Below are 15,053 nucleotides of genomic sequence, written 5' to 3'. Positions count from 1 at the left end.
TCTTAACCCTATGCTCCACTTAGGAAATAAAACTCCAACCCCTCTGACTGTGCTGTGACTGGACCCCAATATGACAAGGCAAGACTTGCGTCCCCTGGAACACCCCAGCCAGCTCCATAATGCTGCTTTGATGGACACTTACAATAGCTCTGTCTCTCTCTAGAAGTTCATTTTTATTCATTTTAGGTTTGTTTTTTTTTAAAAAAAAGAAAACAACAAATCCCAAAAGCTAAATGTTTAGGCCTAAAATGACAAGCCTTTAAAGCCTGAAGAAAATAACGGAGCGGGTAAAAAAATCTAACAGGGATCCCTCCTTGTCTGAGAGGGCAATCATGGACGTTAAGCCAAGTTTTTCTTCTAGTCAACTGGGGGTTTGTGGGGCAATGAAATGAAGGGACGGGGTCCTAATGTCTTGGAGGGGGTTGTGTCAGAAGGTGGAAAGGGCATAGGAGGTGGGGGCTTTTTCCCCCCACAACCTGGGGGAATGGACTGGGAGCCGGGTTTCTCGCAGCACCCAGCTACGCCCCGATTCTAGGGGAAGCTGGACATGTACAACACAATAAATAAAATCAAGTGGCCTGCGACAATGGTAGAACAAGGGGGAAACAAGTGCTGGGGCCTTCGCTCTGCAACAGCAGGTCTCGACCTCCCCCCATACTGGCCTGCCCCTGGACCCCACTTCTGCCAAAGCAGCGGCTTAGCTCAGAAGGGGGAGATGTCCCAGTGCTTTGGAGACCTCGAGTCAATTCTTTACTTGGTCAACAATTTCCCCATGGAGCCCTGGGAAAGTCCCACAAACTCTGATCTGTACCGGGGGGGGATAGCAGCACCACCCGATAGCACGGCAATGGGCTGCAGGGAGACAAGCACCATGACAGCCTGCTCCTGCACGGGAAAGCCAGCACGTCCTCAGCCCTGCTGCTGCCCTTCAGGGTTCCCAAGTCACCTGGATTTCTTGGTTTTGGAGCAGACCAAAGCAGTCTCTTGCCCGGCAGCGGTCTGCAAAAGGAAACTGCCTAGGAGCTCGGCCATGCCAGGATCCTTTCCCATAGCCCCCAGCCAGTCCTGTGGCACTGCTCCCCCGCAGAGACATCCCGCAGTCCGAGACCGCTCCGTGGCAGGCAGCTGGGCTCTGAGTTGGGGTCGAGGGATAATAAAACCAACCTTGCTCACTGCCAGGCTGGGAAAGTGGCCATTGGGCTGGAACAGGCATGTCAATGCCCAGGGTGGGAGCTGAAGAAATCCCCCAGGAGTGAGCCCGTTGGCTGCCAGTCCTGCAGAGGGGCTTGCACAGAGGGGAGCAATGGGCGAACATCAGGGATTGTGACAGTGGGAGGCAAAGGGAAATCCAGCCTGGGATTATAGAGACTAGAAATGCCCTCCTCAATCCAAGGTGTTTGCTCCCTCCAGCCAATAGTTTGTGCCTAAGAGAGTCAGAATATAAAAATATAGCATCTTTGTAAGAAACATGGGGGGGGACGGGGGATGACGACACGGGCCTGGGAGGCACGGGGTGGGAGAGGCGGAGTCCTATGTGCCACCGGGGGCAGTGGGCACGGGGGCGGGCACACAGCAGGCAGTGTTGTCTGATGATGCCCGGTATGGAGCAGCTGCACAGGTGGCTGGGGGGCACACAGAGCAGGGGGGGCATCCCATGTGTCCCCTGCGGGGTGGGGAAGCGTGTGGCACTACGTGAGAGGCCGCGGGGGGCGGGTGCGCTTGGTCCTGCGGGTCGGCGATGAGGAGCCCACAAACTCAAACTGCTTCTGCCGCTCGGCGTTGTTGGGGAAGGGCAGCTGGCCGCGGTACAGGCGTTTGATGAAGTGCGCTTCCCGCTGGTTCTGCCGGCTCTTGGAGGCCTTGCGGGGGCGGCCCTTGCGCGTGAAGGCCATGTACCAGCCCTCGTGGCGCGCGTTCTGGAAGGCCGTGTAGTTGTTCTCCAGCACAATCTCGGTGAAGATGCAGTCTTTGCTCTTGCCGTTGGGCTGGATGGGGGGTGAAGGAGAAGGGGGGAAAGAAGTAGGTTCCTCCAGCAAGGAAAGGGTTAAATGGACAGGGTTCCCAGGGTGCCAGGCATCATGGTGGCAAGCCCAGCTTTCCCTGCCCACTTCTTTCCCCATGATGCCAGAACCTGTGCAATGTGTGCATTCGCTACCAGGGCCTGGATGTGGGGCAGCAGACCTAGGGCTGTAATGGAGCTATGCTGACTTCCATCAGTTGAGAGCCCAGCTTTTTATGCTAGGGCTCCTCGGGTTTGGCATTCCCCAGCATGTAGCCAGACAGAAAGACATCCCTGAATCACGGTGTTCAAGGCCAGATCATTCAGCCCATTCGACTGCACATCATCCTTGTGCTAAGTGCCGTGACCACTGCCTTTGGCTGAAGCACATCTCCCCAGGGGCACCCAGTAGGGAAACCACAGGGGATGGGGAATCTGTGGTGGGCCTGGGTAGCGACCCAGCTTGGTGCTTGGGGTACAGCATGCAGTGGCGGGGGAGAGGAGGTCCTAGGTCTGTGATTCACCTTTCCAATGAGCTTCCCTCTCTTGCTCATGCAGATGTACTTCTCACTCTCGGCTCCCTTGATGCGCACGCGGCTCCCGAAAGTGTCCGTCTCCACAATCAGCTTTGCTGAAAGGAAGAGAGAGAGAAAGAGGGGTGGGGGGAGAGAGAAGGAGCCAGAGGGGACAGGAGAGAGCTCCTTCGAGCAACAGCCTGTCCACGTGCTGGCTAGAATAGCACTGGCTAGAGTGACGTGCCGGCAGGCTGTATCGTTGCAAACCATGCTCTATCCCACTTCTGTGCTCTGTTACCTGCAGCCTGCACAGGTGTTTGCTTAGGTCACCTGGAGAACGGGGCAGTGCAAGAGGGCAGTAGCTGCAGGCTGGGAAGTCAGGGCAGTTTCTTTCCAAGCAGCTTAGAGCAGCCTTTGCCTTTTACATGGAAACAGAGCATTTCTGTTAAGGACATTCGAGGTCATCCTTTGCAGCTCTCTGACACACAACAGTTCCCAAAGTGTCATGTCTGAACAGTGGGTGATGGAGGATTCCCCAGGAGCGAATATAATGTACTGCTGGACTCTGCGCCTTTGGCTTTTGCAGAAAGCTCAGGTTGAAATCATTGCCACATTAGTGACAATTCCCATCATATTTACTGGTTTTTCTGCCTTGCTGCTGGACTCTCCACTTCCTTTAGTGGGGAAAAAGCAAGGTTTCCACCTTTCTGGTTGCAGAGAAAAGCTTTCAAGTGTCATCTGAAAGCAACCTAAAGGCTCAGAAACCAGCAAGCAAATAGCACCCCTGCCCCACAGCGTGGCATTTTCAAAATCTCATGATTTTTAAGACAGTCCCCTGGTTTGGGAAGGGTTAAGCCTGGCATGCAGGGTGTGGGAGTTGTTTATCACTGCTCGGTGCTAGGACTGTTGTATTTAATCTCTTGAAATAGGGGTGCCGTGGGGCTTATGGGGTGCATTTCAGCCCAGAGACTGTTCTGGGCCTAGAGGGAGAAGCCAGCAGGATGCATGCTTTTTTCTCTGCCCTCCGTCTCCAGCGTAATGCTTGCTGCTGCAGACGACTAGTTAGAAGCAGCACGCATGGATGGATATACACGGAGGCAAAACTGTACAGCTTTGAGCCCTGTTGCAATGTGGGACCCACCAGCAACCTGGGCTCTTCTAGATGAGCACATCAATGCACTCCCTTGTAATAACTGGGAGGGACTTCCCCACATTTCTGAATGCATGCATCCCTGCCTGGGAGAAGACACCACCTCTCAAATAACGAGGTAGCTCCAAGCTGAGCTCTAGCTGTGGGTAATGCCACCTCCAAGCAGCTTCCACCTCAGCCCTGGATGAGTAACGGCACTGACTTCTAATGAAGTCAGATGAGACACTTGCCTCCCACCCTTAGGCCTCTGGCTGCGGCTGCTAAATCAAGCTGATTAGGAAAGGCGAGTTTAGGATAAAGAAAGGCAAGCTGCACTGGTCCTGCTTCATGCACCTAAGTGTGGCTGCTTGGTGCTTCAAGAGGACAGGCCTTCTCCCTGTGGACTGGACGTAGTCCTAGGTACATGCAGAAACTGGCACATGGGAAGTTCATGCCAAGGGAGGTGGGTTCTGTATTTCCCAGTCTGCAAAGTCTCTTATCTGCTGCACTCTCAGGAAAACGTGCACCGTTTCCTTTATAATGAGAAGGTTTCCATCCAATGGGACAATTAAGATTTTTGAATATTCCTCACTGATCGGCCCACAGCTTGTCTTCCATGTCCTTTCTGATGAAACCTAATTAACTGATCCTACCCAATTTCTCAACAGATAGAGGAATTCCCCCTTCTGGGACAATTTTTAATTATCCTTTTTTTTTTTCAGATGAAAGCTGCGAAAGGGCTGCTTTTATCTTTTGGCTTTGGATAAACCCTCCTCTGAAAAGCATTACCATCTCTGTGCAACCCTGCGATAATTAAAAGTCCAGATAAACTTAGTATTATTCATAATGCAGCACCTTTCCATTTACCCTGATGCTGCTGCACGAATGGCAACCGACCCGTTCCGTTGTCTAACAATAGGAACATCAATGCAGGCTTATTTCTTCTCCCACAGAAGCCAGAGAGCAGGAGTCAGATGTATTTTAAACCCAGTTAAAAATCTTCCCTTTGATTAGCTCGACTGCTGAAGACAATGTACTAATCTTCCCAGCTACCTACATGTAGCTGTGTCTGAAGGTCAGACGAGATCTCAGCGCCCTGCCTTTCTGCTGCTAATTGACATTTAACCCCCAATAATGCACTAATCTAAACTCAGCTGGAGTTGCTCATAATTTCACCCTATGAGAATCTAGGTCTATTGTCCCTAGAGCAAAGCTGGATTGTTACTGCAACAAGCCATTGTACCTTTGACATACTGCATTCTCTCCTGATGTTCAGATCATCCCCAATAACCTTGGTAGGAGATATTTTGTAAATGCTGGATTCTTAAACCAAAATAGGGGCATCTTGCCCCTATTGAAGCCTCAGGGAGCTTTGCCTCTGTTCCCAATAGGGCCAAGATTTCACTTGTCCTGAGAAAGCTCGGGTTGGACTGGAGTATGTGTTTCACGCCTGGTTGCAACCTTGCCCACGCTGAAGAAGAAACACGATGTCTACTCCGTGGTCACCCTCATGACTCGCTGAGAACAAATCTTGGAAGTCAGGACTGAAGTCCTTCCAGGACTCATTTCCAACCAGAGCTGTGAACATCTTGCTCCAAACCCCCCCAAGCCCTACCCTGCTTTAAACATCATTCGACCTCATTCCTCTCCAGTGCTAGGCACAGAAACCAGGTGCATGGATGTCTGGTCTCCTGCTCTGGCCAGCAAGTTGCTGCATGATTATTCGTTATCACCAGCACTGCAGCTATGCCTAGCAGCCCTTGGCATGGGCTAGTACCCCACTGTTGGGAATGGGCTTTACCAACCCGATTCCAGAGGTGCAGTGCAGCCAGATGTGACTGATACAACCCTCCCCGGAAAGTCTGCCATTCCCTTGGCACATGGGACACCCCTCCAGCCTGCCTCTTTTCATCCCACACAGCTGAAATGCTCCAGACTGCTTACCAAACTTGTTGCCGTCCTCTGCGGTGGCCGTGATCCTTTTGCCGTTCACTTGGACATGCTTGCCGCTGGTCCGGCTGTACAGCTGGTACTCCCTGATCTGCCTCCGACTCAGCTGGTCTGTCATGGCGCCCTGGTCCCTCACGTACTGGTTAAAATTAGGAGACGGTTGATTCTCCCCCTTTGTTTACAAAGGGAAAAATAAAATCAATTTGTTTTGGACAGCCCCACAGACGTGGCGAGGGTGTTGAATCGGGAGCCAACGCTGGAGCCTCCTGGGTGGGAGGGCCTGGGCAGACCAATGGGGGAGGTCTGGTGCCCTGCAGAGAGTGCTGGCTAGATGGCATGAGTTCAGAGCCAGGAGCTAACCCACGGACATCCTGGCAGGGATGGAGGTGGGCGCCCTGGAGAGGAGGCCACAGACATGCCGCAGCCTGGCCTGAAGGCAGAGGTTCCCCTAGGCAGGAGTCGATGTGTTGGGTTGGGGTAGGAGCCCAGGACATTGGAGAGGAGCCCCAAGCAAACTCATAGACCCACTCTAGATGCCAGGGCATCCTTGGTCTGGCTCCATCCCATGCAGGCACCGATTCAAGGCCATTGCCACTGGATTGCAGGGAGATGATCATTTCGAGCAGAAACCCTCACTCTAACTCCAGTGCTCACTTCACCAAAACCCGCTGCTACAAATGGAGTTACTAGGCAGCTCTGGCAGAGGACAGATTGGGGTATATCTGCCCTGCACACACACGGGGGAATGCTTGTATGGTTCCCCTACCCCATCCAGGGAATTCACAGGTATTTCTGCCCTACCAAGGGACAATCTGGCATCATATACACCATGACAAAGCTTGCTCAGGCCTGTTGAAAACTTGGAGACACGGTCTACTGGGAAACAAGCTCACTGGGGTCTCTTGTTGTCCTGTTATGGGGCACTTGGGATGGTTCCCAGTTATGGGTTTATGAACCTTGTCACCTACCAAAAGTCTTCTCCTGTGATAACAAGACTCAGTGCTACAGAGAGAGCATTCCCACTCTGTACAGACAAGTGTCTGGTCCATGTCTCCATCCATTCACTGCGATCTGCTCTCTACCGGTGAGACGGTCTATTCATATATTACATGGAATAGTCCACTGATCTCATCTTTGCCTTACCATATATAAATCATCCATCCATCTATTGCAACCCTGTCTATCCATCCACCCATCACCATGGTATCTGAGCACCTTCATATGATACTTCCAACACAGGGCTTATTAGCATACTGGAGGAGAAAGTGAAACAGATGAAGCTCTTTTTTTAGCCTCACCATAACCGTCCTCAGTAAATGAGAACAGGAAGGAAATAGGCTGCGGGAGAGAAGGAAAATGCTTTCCACTTAACTAGTCTTTCTCCGTGTGGGATCAGAAAAGACTGGGTGGGGAGGTCCTGTCCCTGAAATATTATAGTCAGGAGCAGTGTGTGAGAGAGGTCCATGCTGGGCAGAGCAGGCCCAGGCCAGCTTGAGGCATCTGTCAAAACACAAGCTACTTGCTGGTGCCCTTAGCCTTAGCGTGCAGAGCTTGTGCTGTTGTCTTGCATGTTCCCCTGACTGCCCTCCAGTACTCCCGCCGGAGCCAGGCTCACCCTTAGAAGTGTCCAGGCCTGCGGACCAGGACTGCACATTGCAGGACGGCAAGGGAGCTGCCGAACTGAGAGGCAGACATGTCCCAGGGGCCACAGTTGATGCTGACACTCCCAGAGCGAAGCAGAACTTCACTGCTGGGCTCCGGTGTCCCAGGACATGCCAGAGCCTGCCAACTGCCTCCAAGATCCCAAAGCAAATGTTAAACCAGAGCCCCGGAGCCTGACAAACCCATTGCAATGTCCCAGTCGACAGAGCTCGTGATAACCGAACCAGCCCATGCATGCCAGCTCGACTGCAGCCTTCACCGGCCAGGCTAAAACTGGGGCACCCAGAAGGTGTGCAGGGAATGGGGGCTCTTTCTGAGCAGCAAACCAAAGCATCACAGATCAGATAAATACCACGGCTCATTTCTAGCTCCCCCCCACTTTCATCAGACTCCACCTCAGTTCCCCTGGAAAGCATCTTAAGCTGTAGCAAATTCAGCGACAAGCTTTTCTGTCAATGCAGAGAGGTGGAGAAGACTGACAGATTTGCGGGTTTGAGTACAAACGCCTTTGCGCTATGGGGCTAGAAAGCTGCCAGTGAGCTGCATGGACAGGCGCTCTCTCCTCTCCTCCCAGCAAAACGGAGGGCCAAATACCACTTATACTTGTGTCCCACCGCTAGCCGGGATTACAACAGACTCAGCCGATGTCACCAAGAGCAAGATCAGCGTTTGCTCTTAACTGGATTCTCCTCTCACTGACACCCGATTTTGCACCGGCTCAATGCAGTTGATGTCTATATCTGGAAGGACTTCAGATCCACCGAATCAGCCCAGAACATACAGCTCACTCCCAGGGCTGCTAAATAAAGTGTGTATTGTGCCCCAAAGGGCTTTGTGACTCATGTTAATGCCCCACCACAAACACAAGCTCCCCAACACAAGAGTTATTATATGGTAAATGCCAGCTAATTACCACAGACAAGCTGATTGAGGATTATCAGCATTGTGGCCCATCTGTATTACAGAGCCAGAGCTATCACCCAGCAGTCACACTTCAATCAGGGCCTTTTTATGAAAGGGGCTTCATTTAATCTCTATGCAAGTGGAGTAGGAAGCCCTGATGTTAAGAGCCAAGGGTGAGATTTTCAAAGCTGCTTAAAAGATCTGGATGCCCTGTTCGGACATCTAAATTAGAGCCGCTCACATCTGTCTTACTGAAACCTTGGTTTCCCAGTGAAAAATGACTCGAGTCAAAATTGCCCAGTAAGAAAAGGAAAAAAGCTTCAAACCATGTTGTGTACAAATGGTCCTTTTGGGGGCAATGTTGGTAAATCACTACTTGTGGTCTGTGCTTGCTTGGCTGGTTTTCAGCCACTATTTTGAACAACAGTTCTCAAACGGGACTTATTTTCCCCAAACTGACTCTATTTGTCCAAACTCTTTAATACATATATGTTTTTTAAACTGGGAAACAAAAATCTTTCTATAGGAAACGTAGATTAAAATGTGTTGGATTTTTTAGCAGCAACAACTGGAGTTTTTGAAGCCTTTTTAGTCCAGACCCCCGAGCTTGGGCCGTCTCAGCCAGAATGAAAACTTATAGCTTGGACATGACATCTGGACAAATATATAGAGCCAAATCCTCAGCTAGTGCAAATGGGTGTAGCTCCTTTGACTGCAATGGAACAATAATGTCCATTAGTCAACTTTCTTCTGGCCAGAATTGCAGCCAGGCTGTTGACAGAGCAGAACTGAGACCCTGGCTGCCCGCTGCTAATTCAGTGCCAGATCCAACAAGCTTTTTTGCCACTGATTTGGGTGGAACAGGAGCAAGCTTCTTCCTTAAACCATTTCAATGGCTGGAGGTGATGGACAGATTTTTTTAAATTCAGCTCATCAAAGACATTCCCAGAGCGGTGATATGGACCACTGGCTGGCTCAGGCCTGTCTGCTTAAGAGAGAAAAGCCATTAAAAAAACTGGTAACAAATACAGACTGGGTCCCCCTGTAGCAGCATTGTCTCTGTATTTCACGGATGTCTTTGGAGTTGGAGCTTTCACTCGGGCCCAGGTCCTCAGAAGAAGTTTGCTCCCATAAGAAGAGAAATAAGCAGCCAGCTTTTCCACAGGGATTCAGAGCGCTCCAGATCTGGCTCTGTCGCTAGGAGCCATGCGTCTGGGAAAGCCCATCACAGCATTACAAGATAGCTGCTCTTGAAATGGCATTTTTCTGCTTGTAAAGAGTGCAGAAAGCTCCCCTTTAACCCTGCGACAAACAGATCATCCAGCCAAATGCAGCAGGGAGGGCCGGGCCCTCAGAACCGCTTGGACTTGGTGTCCTGACAAGCCTTGATGCCTGCCTGTGCACTGCGTGCATCTCGAGTCACCCTTTTGCAAACAGGATTTCATTCCAAGGTGCGAGGTATTGCCTCTAGCCTGGCAAGGGAGCTCCCGGCCCATATGACTGTGCTGGCGAGCTTCCTCTCACTGGAATCAGCAAGCTGAGAGCTCATCACGGGTGGTTTTGCAGAGGCCGAGTGCAATGGGGACCCTCTCTGCTCCCCGTGCATCAGGGCTCATTGCATCATGCTGGACCAGAGTGGGGTGGCTCTGTGCTCTGCTTGGAGAGGGCACTAGGGGAGCTGATGTGCCAGGTAGGACCCAGGCGGGTCCCTGCTAGGTGAGTGGCTGCAGCTGCTCCTACCGGCCCAGCTGCAAGCCTCTCTTGCTTGATTTTTTCCCCCCCAATCCCTGGCTCCGCTCCATTCCCCCCTTGAGTGACTGTCCCACCTTTCCCCTTGCAATTCAGCAGCCCCCCGTCAGGGCAGATCACAAGGGGAAACCTCTCCCCTCCCCTTCCCCACCTCCCTCACAAAGGAGGACAGAGCAAAGCTAGCAAAGATCACAGCCAACATTAGCCATGGGGGGATCTTCACAGGTCTTTAGTGGGGCCGGGTGGAGGGGGCAGGAATCCGCCCCTCGCTGCTGCCAGAGCAACTGGTGCTCGACAGCCCCAGAGACAGCTGCTCATCACACAGGAGCTCAAGCATGGCTCTGGCCTTTGCCAACTTGCTTCTCTCCCTCCCGCCCCTCTACCCCCCACCTCACACCCCCTCCTGAAGCCAAGCACTTCAAGGGGAAAAGCTCCACACAGCCCCATCAAATGACCCCCCCAACCCCATCTCCGCACAAGGCAGCAATAAAACCGGGCCCAACACCATTGTGCTACTTTCTGCTCCATAACAGCCTGCAGCCTAGAGCCTTTTTGTCTGTGCGCTGCTGGGGTAGGGGGTAGTGGGGGGAGGAGAAAGGGGTCTTGCTTCCTGCAATGACTGCCTTTGCAGCCCTTGGGGGGTCAGGAGAGGGGGTGGCGATGGGGGGGGGGGGGTTCCTCTCTCCATCAAAGGCAGCTCCTCTCCCCTCCTGTTCTCAAAGCCAGAGAGGCGTTTACCTTGGGAAGGTCCCAGATGGGTGTGCAGGGAGCCGGGGCTGGCCTGTTCATGCCGTTTTGTGTCGGGGCTGGCTGGGAGGGTGCTGGTATGGAACAGTGCATTTTAATAGCTGGTGCTTTTATCGGGCTCACAAAAAGGGATGCTGCATCTATAACAGGGCGGGGGCTGGCTGTGCTCACTTCGGGTTTGGAAGGCCAAGGGCCCGATTCTGCTCTCACGTGCTTGTTCATCAGGAGTTGTCCCACTGAAGTCCCCAGGGAGTGTAACCCCTGGAGTACGGAAAGCAGGCACCCAGCGGGTGTAAAGCAGCATCGCCCCTTGAGTCAGAGCCAGTCCCTGCACCTCACTGGAGTCTGTGACCTGCATACACAGGTGATGCAAATCATCCCCTGGGGCTCTTGGTGCAGTGGCACGATTCCCAGGGTATCCCGCAGCAGAGCACTGGGCTCTACAGTCGCAGGCGGCAAGGAGATGAGCCCCAGTCCCCAAGCCTCACGTATTTCTGTACAGGGCATTTCCCCTCCCCGAGCAGTTCCCTAATTACATCCTCATTAAACTGATCCCTCTACCATGCAACCTGTGCTTTTGCTCTGGCCCAGTTCTTTCAACAGCAGCATGCTACCTCCGTGCCTAGACAGACATATGCCATTTACAGAACATGCAATCTTTATCCAGTCCTGTGGCTTTTGGTCCCCAGCTGGCCAACGCCAACCTGAGTGATTTTACTCCCGTGAGTAGCATTCCCAAAGGCAACACACAAGATTTGGCTCCCGACTCGGTGCCGTTTCACCAGCCCCAGAGTTGCTCCCAACTCTTGCTGGTCTAAGATCAGAATCTATCCCAAGGGGGGCTACTCCCACAGGTTGAGTTACTCACGTGCGTAAAAGGTTTGTAGGATCTGAGCCTCCCCTTTGCACAACTGCAGCATGTCTAATAGCTTTTTTAAAAGACCTTCTGGCCATGGCATTGCCCACATTAGCAAAGCAGAACGCACAAGTAAAACTTTGACTTAGGCTGAGAGCACATTCAACAATCCCTTTGCAAGCAACACACACAGACTCCCCTCTCCCCATACATGCCGCCCTGAGGATTAAAGCACTACACTATAGGGAAGGGGGGGGTGGTAAAAAAAGCAATTAGTCTAGTTTCCAGAAGACTAAAAGAGCTTTGGGTCTGAATGCTCTTTCAGGCTGTGGTTTTAAACAATTTGGGGCTGTAGCAAAGAAAGAACGGGACAGCAAGTATATCTAGAAAAATGTGACAGGCGCTGTTGCACTGGGGGGTTGTAAAACAGACAGTATGCTGCAAACGTACCTGGGTTTGACAGGAAAGCATTAGGAGCTGGAAACATCTGCATTTGGAAACAAAAGAGAAAGAGGGAGAGAGAAAAAAAACAGGGTTTTATTTTGGAGTTAGCTTGTTTTTGCAGAAATGAATAGCTGTGTCTAACGGCACTAATAATAACCTCCTGATTAAACCTTGTTGTAAAGAACTATAACAAAACTAGCTGTGGGGAAAGCAGGATGGAAAAAAGCGCTTACATGGAAAGGTTTTGGAGGCTGATGTGCTGCATGTCGCTCGTCAAGACACAAAAAAAGAAGAGATAAATACATAAACTGGATTCAAATTGACCTCAGAGATGGGCGCTTGTAGACACCTTCCCAGGTCTCTCTAAAGCTGACCCATTCCTGGGCAGGGACTGAAGGATCCGGGTCCCCTTCCTTCTAGTCTGATGCTCCCAGGAAAAAACCACTTTGCGCACCACATGTGATTCTGAAGTCCCTGGAACAAAAATTGCTACAGTGCCTGGAGGAGATAGCCGGGCAGCGCATCCGCTTTCTTCCTTCCTTTCTCTTTTTTCTCCACCCTCTACAAGGATCCTGGCAGGACCTTCATCGCCTCCAAGTTGGTCTCCTCCATGGCCCCCTCTCTCCCCTGCCCACCCGTTTCCAAGAGAGAAACTGGCTCCTTTCCTGGGGTTATTCCCTTGGTTGTATTCCTCCTGCAGCCTGGTAGCAGCTTCTTCCTACAAGACAAGGTGGCTCCAAGCAGTGTGCTCCCATCTGGGGGGAAGAAGACACTGGAGAACCTCAGGACCCATGAAGCTCCCCGCGTGTATCCAGGAGGTCCCCCGCCTGCCAGAGGCAGAGATGCTGGGAAGGAGTGCAGGGCTGTCTTGCAGTTTATTGCTAGTGCTTTGCCAGGGCCGGCCCTGAGAGCTTCGGAAGGATCGATGCGGAGAAGGGCAGAACCTTCCCTTCTTGCTTCCCTGCAAGTCATTCAGCAGCTGGAGAAGGAAGGAGGAACCTTACCTAGCAGGAGCCTGGGAGGGAGGGGAAAGGGGGGTGGGAGGCAGCCTGGCAGCCTGGCTTGGTGTGAACCCTAGCTGGAGAGATCAACCTGGCTTATTACAAGTTGGGGAATAGTTTAGGACCCCCCCACCCCATGCACTCAGCACCACACAGCCTGCCCTGGGGGAGGTGGGGGTGTCAGGAAGGGAAATGGGGGTGCCTGCCGCTTTGAGCTGGCAGGTTTTGAGGGTCTCTGCTGTAAAACCACTCATGCAGGGCTCAGCATCTCAGTTCAGGGTGCAGGACACGAAAGCTGCGGATGAATTTGGGGGTGGGGGGAGAATGCAGGGGGTGGCTGATGGCTCATGTCTTGGAGCATCTTAGGTTATATGGGTGGGGAAAGGGACAGCAGTCACTTTGTCTTCCTTCCCAGGCTGCTCGGAGACCTGGGAAGCTGCTCCACATGCAGATGCCCCTGCAGGGTGGTGCCACGCTTTGTTCAGATGAATGTGTAACCTATCCTCTGCAGCCCTGTGCTGCCTTTGCAGGCCATGGCATGGGGGTAGGATGCGGGGCTCAGCCACTCTGCCCGTCAGCACTCTTTCTTGCTGGGATGAGCCAGCGTGGAGCTCCCAACATGGTCCTGAGCCAGGTGACCTCAGGAGCAATCATGTCCATGCACTGCAGTGGTGCCACTCGCAGCAGGCATCAGGCTGCCTTGCCAGTGGGGTGCACACCAGCTGCAGCAGGACTTGTGATGGGACAGGTAAAGACCTCCCATGGCCACGTGTAATGGCAGACAAGCATAGCCAAAAGCTAGGGCTGGGGCAGTGTTTCTCAGGGGTGATGGGCTCTGATACAGACTGCTGCTTGGGATCACTGCCCCAGGGGAACTCAGGCGCTGCCCACCATGGATGTTCACCGCTCCAGAGCCACGTATGTTCACTTACCTGGGAGCAGCCCCTTCTCCCTGCACTCCCTTCCCAAGAATCCCTTTAGCCCCTGGCCTGAGACAGCAGGCAGGTGCCATGTGGTTGGGGTAATAGTGGCAGCGCTACGCAGGGAGTAGGGGGGCAGAAGCCTAGGTATCTCCTACCTGGGTCCTCTGCTGCTGGGCTTCTCTTCCCCTTCAAGTGCTCCTTGCGGCTCTGGGCCCGGGTGCTGATCTGGGAACTTAGCACACTCAGGAGGGAGCTCACAGCTGCAAAAGCCATCATCCCCCTGCCAGCTTGAGCTAGGGAGCAGCAGAAAGGAGCTCAATTCAGGACTCAGACAGCAACTGAGCAGAGATGTTAATCCGTGCAGATGAAGCCAGGGCAGGTCACAAAGGCTCAGGGAGGAGGTTCTGCACCAGCACGGGTCTCTCCAGTGTACCCCCAGCCTTGCATAGGGCACCCCGGGTCAGCTACATGTACTGGGCTGCAGGGGGGTGCAGGGCAGCTCCAACCTGGTCTGGGAGTCAGGGCTGCTGGCTGGTATTGTACTCTCTAGGAGGGTGCATTGCCAGAGGTTGGACTGAGAGAGGCTGGATGACCAGGGGAGAGTCAGGGCTCTGTGCTCTATGCTTGGCTCTTGGAGACGCAGGTCTCGTGGTAAGAGCTGGGAGGGGGCAGAGGTAAGGAACCATATGTCATAGTCTGCCCTGCTTTGCAACTGACTCCTTGTAAAACCTCAGTCACTTCATCTCGCTTCACTCATCAATGCACGAGGAAGACACTGACCTGCCACGCAAGAGCTGCTGTCATTGTCTGCCAACTGTGCTTCTGTTCTGGGCTGGAGGATGCTCTTGCAATGCTCTGCATTTGTTCAGGGCACCCAACTCCAGCCCTCTCCAGCCATTGCATTAGAGCATTAGTGCCAGCCTGCTCAGTCACCCATCAGAATGGAATGGATGCAATGGCAACCCCGTTGCCTTCCACCTTGGCTTATCGCCATGTGTTCACCGCCAGTGCACATGCAGAGGAGGTTTGCGGTGCGCTGAGGTCCACGTTAAGCCCCCTCTGCTGTTCCTACCGCACCCCCTGGCACACTAATTATGCATTGTCATGACTTTCAGCTATGGAGCAAACCCTCTGGCTACACGAAGGGACAGCACTGATGTGCATTATTAACTTGC

The 15,053-nt window shown here is 52.8% G+C and overlaps 1 protein-coding gene across 1 annotated transcript; it reads right to left on the bottom strand.

Moving 5' to 3' along the window:
• Nucleotides 1–1,478: 1,478 nt before the first annotated feature.
• On the bottom strand, nt 1,479–12,219 carry FGF17 (fibroblast growth factor 17). Its single transcript, XM_025203463.1, has 5 exons — nt 12,188–12,219; nt 11,961–11,997; nt 5,588–5,765; nt 2,524–2,630; nt 1,479–1,985 (listed from the first exon to the last, which is right to left on the bottom strand). The coding sequence occupies exons 1-5, from the start codon at nt 12,217–12,219 to the stop codon at nt 1,689–1,691; spliced, it is 651 nt and encodes a 216-aa protein (XP_025059248.1). The 3' UTR covers nt 1,479–1,688.
• Nucleotides 12,220–15,053: the final 2,834 nt, after the last annotated feature.

This window comes from Alligator sinensis, unplaced genomic scaffold (genome assembly GCF_000455745.1).
Source record: "Alligator sinensis unplaced genomic scaffold, ASM45574v1 scaffold98_1, whole genome shotgun sequence".
Taxonomy (NCBI): domain Eukaryota; kingdom Metazoa; phylum Chordata; order Crocodylia; family Alligatoridae; genus Alligator; species Alligator sinensis.
Note: the sequence above shows the minus strand (reverse complement) of the source record. Positions and strands in the feature narration are given on the sequence as shown.

What these genes read in the sequence shown, in the direction of transcription:
- FGF17 (XM_025203463.1), bottom strand. Translation starts at nt 12,219, where the DNA reads ATGCAGCACATCAGCCTCCAAAACCTTTCCAT. An exon ending in AGCCTCCAAAACCTTTCCAT is followed by an intron (nt 11,998 to 12,187) that starts GTAAGCGCTTTT and finishes TTCCAAATGCAG; the next exon opens with ATGTTTCCAGCTCCTAATGC. An exon ending in TGCTTTCCTGTCAAACCCAG is followed by an intron (nt 5,766 to 11,960) that starts GTACGTTTGCAG and finishes TTGTAAACAAAG; the next exon opens with GGGGAGAATCAACCGTCTCC.